Source organism: Bufo gargarizans, chromosome 2, assembly GCF_014858855.1.
Source record: "Bufo gargarizans isolate SCDJY-AF-19 chromosome 2, ASM1485885v1, whole genome shotgun sequence".
In the NCBI taxonomy this organism is placed as follows: Eukaryota; Metazoa; Chordata; class Amphibia; order Anura; family Bufonidae; genus Bufo; species Bufo gargarizans.
Genome location: NC_058081.1, coordinates 624,784,843 through 624,792,600, shown reverse-complemented (window position 1 = coordinate 624,792,600; position 7,758 = coordinate 624,784,843). Strand labels below are relative to the sequence as shown.

Here is a 7,758-nt window from a genome sequence, read left to right as displayed (position 1 = left end):
CTTATAAGCACATTCTTCAGTATTATAGTAATTATATTCTTCTACCGTACATAGGAGGCAGTATTATAGTAGTTATATTCTTTCACATAGGAGGCAGTATTATAGTAGTTATATTCTTGCACATAGGAGGCAGTATTATAGTAGTTATATTCTTGTACATAGGAGCAGTATTATAGTAGTAATATTCTTGTACATAAGAGCAGTATTATAGTAGTTATATTCTTGTACATAGGGAGCAGTATTATAGTAGTTATATTCTTGTACATAGGAGGCAGTATTATAGTGGTTATATTCTTGTACATAGGAGGCAGAATTATAAAAGTTATATTCTTGTACATAGGAGGCAGTATTATAGTAGTTATATTCTTGTACATAGAAGGAAGTATTATAGTAGTTATATTCTTGTACATAGGAGCAGTATTATAGTAGTTATATTCTTGTACATAAGAGCAGTATTATAGTAGTTATATTCTTGTACAAAGGAGCAGTATTATAGTAGTTATATTCTTGTACATAGGGGGCAGTATTATAGTAGTTATATTCTTGTACATAGGAGCAGTATTATAGTAGTTATATTCTTGTACATAAGAGCAGTATTATAGTAGTTATATTCTTGCACAAAGGAGCAGTATTATAGTAGTTATATTCTTGTACATAGGAGGCAGTATTATAGTAGTTATATTCTTGTACATAGGGGGCAGTATTATAGTAGTTATAGCCTTGTACATAGGAGGCAGTATTATAGTAGTTATATTCTTGTACATAGGAGGCAGTATTATAGTAGTTATATTCTTGTACATAGGAGGCAGTATTATAGTAGTTATATTCTTGCCTATTGGAGCAGTATTAAAATGGTTTATGTATACTCTTGCCTATAGCTGTATCTTAATTATAATAGTTATAATATTGCCTATAGGGGCAGTGTTATAGTGGTTATCTTCTAAATTGGGTAATATTTTTATATAGTTGGTCCTTAACTTCTAAAGTAATTACAGAGCAGATTAGGGGAAGGGCAACATGGAGCCACTTGGATCTCATGCGGCAGAGGCAGAGCTGAACACCTGCGGCATGTTATAAAGCTGTATAAGAGCACAACAATGTGTCTGCAGCGGCGGAATGATCGTTGGCTACAGCCAAGCTTCATCCAAACATATGATATCATCTTCTATATCTGGAGTCACCTTATTTCCGCTGCTCCGAACCAAAAGGCAGATGATTAAAGCTTTTTTGATGGGCCAGATGTTCCGGACAGGAATGTTTCAAAATTTCAAACTCAGAGCAGCTGGGTCATATGAAAAGTCATTTCTTTCCATTGTCCATATCCTATATCCCAGTGATCACTCACACTTTGTAAGTTATGAACAGAATTGTCCACTAATCTGAGAGTCATTTTGAGAGAATGGCATTTAGGATTTAAAGGGCTATAAAAAAAGACCCCATAGACTGCAGCTGTAGATGTGTATCCTAGCATTTCACATGAGGATTCAGGACAAATCCATGTGGTGTAGGAGAGTCTCAAACACTTGGAGGAATCAATAGCACTGTCTTCGTTTCGTGAATAGAATGATACGGTGAAGACTGACACTGTATAATAATATAGATTTCTATTTCCTTTATGGTCACCCCAGATAACTCTTGAATTGAAAGAAAGTGAAATTGTGTTTTAACCAATAAATTTCAGGCCAGAGAACTGCATTACAATGTTGTTACACCTTTATGTTCCTTTATGTTCCAGATGTCAATGAATGTGAAAATAGTAATGGCGGATGTGAAGTGCAATGTTGTAACACCATCGGGAGCTTCTACTGCAAGTGTCCTGAAGGTCAAACTCTGAAAGAAGACGGAAAAACCTGTCAAGGTCAGAAACGTGACAGCAGCAGACAGAGTACCTCGCATGTGAACGTGACATGACATTTATTGGGGTTTTATGTATTGTTGTGTTTGAGGTGAGGGCGTGAAAATCTGAAAAGATTGGGCAGATGCCTATGAGCACATAGAGGGACCTTACGATTTTCACTTTGAATGATCACATGGCCTCTCAACAAATTAAAAATCTTTCATTTTAGTAATATTTAATTTAGTACATTTTGAGTATTTTATACTTCCTTAACTCTAAAGGGAACCTGACATGTTGAATATGGTGTTTGAGCTGCAGGCAGCAGGTCAAAGAGCAGGAGGAGCTGAGCAGATTGATATATATGGTAGTTTTGTAGGAAAAGATTCAGTATAACTTGTAATTTTTACATTTAAATTCCTGCTCATTCTGGGGCTGTAAAGTCCAGGAGGCGGTCCTATCAGTGATTGACAGCCCTCCCTCTATGACTGTGTATACAGAGATTGAAGTCCAGGAGGCGGTCCTATCAGTGATTGACAGCCCTCCCTCTATGACTGTGTATACAGAGATTGAAGTCCAGGAGGCGGTCCTATCAGTGATTGACAGCCCTCCCTCTATGACTGTGTATACAGAGATTGAAGTCCAGGAGGCGGTCCTATCAGTGATTGACAGCCTTCTCTCTATGACTGTATGCAGAGATTAAAGTCCAGGAGGCGGTCCTATCAGTGATGACAGCTATCTCTGTATACACAGTCATAGAAGGAAGGCTGTCAATCAGTGATAGGACCGCCTCCTGGACTTCAAAGCCAAGAGTGAGCAGGAACTTAAATGGATGAAATACAAGTTATACTGAATCTTTTCCCATATATCAGTCTGCTCAACTCCTCCTGCTCTATAACATGCTGCCTGCAGATTATTGTGCATTTTCTTGATGACTGGTTCAGTTTAAAAATCTTCTATTCATACATGGAAACCATCAACAAGCTCATGTTGGCGGACCTGTTCCTCTTACAAAGCGGGAGGTTTTTCAAGACAGGCACCTTCTGCTCCAGTCTTGATATCCTCAATTTTTGGGCGGTGTGGAGGCATGGACAAACCCCATGGGGTTCTGTGCCTCTGTTCCGCACCGCACCTTCCAGATTGCGGACCCATTCAACAACGTTTGTGTGCATGAACCCTAAGTGTCGTTTTGAGAGTCAGTGTTTAGCAGTTTGAGGGCATAAAAGTGTCATGCTGTTCAGTGCAGTACCGCCATAATACCGCTCATTCTTCTCAACAAGCTATGCTTCTTGCTAGCAGTTTATGGGTAGCTCTATAATACAGCCGTGTTCTGGATATGTACCCCGCCTGATGCAAGGTCCAACTATGGTAATAGGACTGCTTGGAGCGTTCACAAGAAAATTTTGTGAGAAATAAACACATTATGAGATCAGTCAACAGCATATAATATAATTGTTAAAGGGTTTATCCCATCCTAGACAATGGGGGCATATCGCTAGGATATGTCCCCATTGTCTGATAGGTGCGGATCCCACTGTCACTACCAGAGCTTTGAGACGTTCTCACAGCTCTGTTTCTCCACCCCTGTGATGATGTCACCACTAGAGCTTGGAGGAGTTCCCTCTGCCCTGTTTCTCCGCCCCTGTGATGAGGTCTTTACTTTCTGTTTCCTTCCTCCCAGCTGTCCCTCCTGTGTTTGATTTTGCTGCCTTTAAATCACCCCTCCTCCTTTGTAGAGGTGCGGATTATACTTTTCATTTGAGCTGTATCTCTCGCTTGAGTATCTTCACCTGTGTGATATCTTTTCACTGGATCTGTGTTCTGCTGAAGCAAGTACTTCGGATATTGTCTGCTGACTTTGCATCTGTTTTCACTGCAGCTGCAGCTCCTTCAGTTAAGTGTTCAGACATTGTGTGTTTCTGTTTCTTTGCTGACTGGATCCGAGGCGACCCCGGTTCCATCCATATACTGAGCAGGGCACCGGTGGCCGTGCCCCTTCCACTATTGTAGGGGTTTCAGTGGTCATCAGCCTTAGGTACGCGGGCATGTCTCGATCCACCATCTGGATCTGGACATGTGCATAGCAGCTTAGATAGAGCTTTTAGGGTCTGACAGGGGTCACCCTTTATCCTCCCTAGTTTGGGTCCGGTCAGTTGCTATTCACTGTGTAGGCTCTTGTTGCTCACTTACAGCCGTGACACCCACCTTTGGGACCCGCACCTACAAGGAGAACGGAGCCGGGGAGAGTTGTGGGTGGAGGACCCCGGGTTTCCCGTCGTCTGTCCACCACTAGGCGCAGCTCCCCGCCTCTCCCATTGAAGTGAATAGGAGCGCACCGCGCAGGCGCGGCCACCGCTCCCATTTATTTCTGTGGGGCCGAAAGAAATAGCCGAGCCAGCGCTATGCTATTTTCGGCGGCTCCGTATAAATGAATGGAGGGCGGCTACGCATGTGCAGTGCGCCCTCCTCAAGTTTCTCCGCTCAGTTCTCCTTGTAGGTGTGGGTCCCAGAGGTGGGACCCGCACCTATCAGACAATGGGGGCATATCCTAGCAATATGCCCCCATTGTCTAAGATGGGATAACCCCTTTAATGGTTTCCAACACATTTCTTATTCCCTACTGAACAGAGTAAAAATCAAGCTAAAAAATAAGTATAAGACACCAAGAAGAGTAATAAAGTAATAAATATTATATTATAGAGTTGCTAGATAAGTCAGGGAGGTTGGCCTCCTAGATAGGCCAACAACCCCCATTCCTGCCTAAATCTCTGTCATCATACACTTTGCTTCTATAATTTTTTTTTTACTATAATAATTACTGTCAATTTATGCCATATACGAGGTCGCAGTCAGTGATATCTGCATGATTATTCCTGTCACAGAGACAATACAGGGGGAAGGTTGCACGCGAGGTTCGTGGCTCCGTGTCTCCCCGTATGACACAGACCATGAAGACAAAGACCAATGTAAATAATTCATTCTGGATATTTTCTAGCTCGAAAATTCACTTCTATTGTGTCTCAGGGCGAACATGTTGGAACAGTCGGCTCTGCTGTCATTGCCCCATTCCTGTCATTTCTGCAGCTAAAGTAAACCGTCTCCGTAAACCAAGGAATCCACATTCTTAGCATGACTTTGGATTCTTTTCGCCTAAAATGCAGACGTCGGACCCGTTTGCTTCCCAGTTACAAGGAGAAACGCGTGACAAGGAGCAAAGTGTAACAATCCCATAAATCTGTCACCAGTATTCTTAGTAATCTACACATTGGAGGCTTGGGACGCATTCATAGGGATCAACGATAACATATCATTGAGCGTTAACATATATAAATGTAGAATTTGTGCATCTTTTTTTAAAGGAATCGGTCACCTACTTAAACTAATGGCATTACACTCTAGCTCTTTGTACCATCATTAAAACTATACCTTTGTTAGTGATATCCATCTTTTTGGACAGCAGAAAATAAACTTTTTGGTATGCTAATGAGCCTCCAAAGTGTCCCCCTCCGCCAAGTGTCCAAGACCGCCTCTTCACATGTTCCCAGTACATCCCCTTGCACTTTCCCATCCACCCCCTCCTCTGTGACATTATTGTCTTTAGAAAACTCCGTCCACCAGTTCATCATGTAACTCAACAAAATCTTGCGCAACGGTGGCTCAGTAAACTGCCTTCGTTTGGCGCATGCGCTGTAACTCTAGTGAGTACAATGCCCACCGCAGGGAAGTGCAGGTAGTTTCCTGTCCCACACTTGTGCAAGATTTCGCCGAGGAACATGCTGACCAGATGGTCAGAGTTTTCTGAAGACTGACATCACAGAGGAGGGGGTAGACAGGAAGGCGCAAGGGGCCGTAATTGGAACATGTGAAGAGGTGGGCTTGGTCAGTTGGAGGAGGTGGGCTCCAGGAACCGTAAATCACATCGGGTTGAAGGCTTGTTAGCATACCAAACAAAGTTAATTTTCTGCCATTTGAAAAGATGGATATAACTAACAAAGGTATAGTTCACAGCGCTAGAGTGCATTGCCATTAGATTAAGTAGGTGACCAATTCCCTTTAAAGGGAACCTGTCATCAACTTTATGCTGACCTCACTGAAAGCAGCATAAAATAGTGACAGAAATGCTGATGTCAGCGGTGTGTCACTCATGAGCTGGGGCACAGCCCCCCCCCCCCCCCCGAGCTGGGGCACAGGGAGATGAGCACTTCCATTGTGGAAGCACTCATCTCCATAGTGATCTGTATCAGGACAGCGATACAGATGACTGTGCTGAGGCAGGGGAGGGAGAGGCGTGTCCCTTTCCCTTCCTCTGACAGGCTGCCGGCCTAGTGCGTGCAGCCCATCAGAGGCCGGCGCAGGCGGCGCGATGACATCATTGCGCCGCCTGAGCCATACAGCGCGGGACACAGGCCGGAAGAGGCCTGCATCGCTGACATGGAGGTAAGTATGTGTTTTTTTTTTTTATATATATACAATACTTTTACTGGCACATGGGGGGGGGGCTGTAATTGATGGCACATGGGGGGCTGTTATTGTTGGCACATGGGGGGCTGTTATTGCTGGCACATGGGGAGGGGCTGTTATTGCTGACACATGGGGGGGCTGTTATTACTGGCACATGGGAGGGCTATTATTACTGGCACATGGGGGGCTGTTATTACTGGCACATGGGGGCTGTTATTACTGGCACATGGGGGGGACTGTTATTACTGGCACATGGGGGGACTGTTATTACTGGCACATGGGGACTGTTATTACTAGCACATGATTGGGGGGGTTGCTCTTGTTACTGGAACATTATTGGGGGCACTATAGGGGCATCTACTGAGGCCACAAAGAAGGGGTATTTTATATGGGGTGCTCTGTACAGTACAATTTTATACTGTGACACATTATGGTGGGTAATATGGGGAAGGGGGGAGAGGAGTACTATGGGGGTCATCTACGGGGGGGACTAAGAAGGGGTATTTTATACTTGCAAATTATGGTGGACACTGAAGGGATCTACTGGAGCATTTTATACTGGTACATTATGGGGGGCACTAGGAGGAAGGAGTGTGTGGAGCATTTACTGGGGCACTATATAGGGGTATTTTATACTGGCCCATTATGGGGGCACTATGGGGACATTAGCTCACCTGGGGCATTACAAGGGGGTATGTTTTGCACATTATGAGGAGAATTATTTCTATGGGGGGGGGGCATTATGGTGGGCTTTATTACTCCCCCATGGTATGACCCCCTAGTAGCAGCACCAGCCTCTCCCTGCTCTGCTATCCCTCTGGCCCTTCTCCAAATCCTTATTATGAAATCGCTCTCATTAGGATAAAACACAACATCAGCTCCGCCGAGCCCCCGGCCAAGTGTGGAAGTGGTGTCCGAGATCCCCAAGGGCCAAGCCAAGTAACTGTAAGTTTTCATGTGGAAAATGTTTATGTTTTACACATATAGGATACACTGTGGCCCACAAAATACAGTATACCGCTACACTGTGTAGTCTATTCTATAAGCCACATTGTTTTGTGGCGGCGGACAGAAAATAATCTGGAAGTGCCCCTCCCGAGACCAGGCTCTGGATCCGCCACTGAGGTGGGCAGGGAGAGCAGGAATTTAAGAATAACCAGGACTCTTCTCAGGTGGCCGGGACTCTTTTCCTGGCCCAGTCTGCAATGATTGTGATGTTGGTTCTCGGCAACCACTTACTTTTTACTTTTAATTAATAAATGACATTCCGCTGAAATCATCTCACCTGTCTCTACTTCATTCTGCAGTTAGTATGGGCAGCAAAAATCTAAAGATCAGAAAGGTGTAAAGTGATCAAAAAAGTCATACTCGCCTTACCGATCCCCGCTGCTCCTGTTTACCCAGTTCCTCGCCGGGCTCTACTTTTTGTTCCCTCTCAGCACACAGTTAATAACCACTGAGAC

At 44.1% G+C, this 7,758-nt stretch overlaps 1 protein-coding gene across 1 annotated transcript in view; it reads left to right on the top strand.

Annotated features, from left to right (window-relative positions):
- The first annotated feature begins 1,017 nt into the window (after positions 1–1,017).
- MEGF6 (multiple EGF like domains 6) overlaps positions 1,018–7,758 on the top strand; it is a 157,445-nt gene continuing 150,704 nt past the window's right edge. The window contains exons 1-2 of the mRNA XM_044277594.1: positions 1,018–1,066; positions 1,736–1,858. Coding sequence (XP_044133529.1) covers positions 1,018–1,066; positions 1,736–1,858 — 172 coding nt within the window. The remainder of the gene's footprint in view (positions 1,067–1,735; positions 1,859–7,758) is intronic.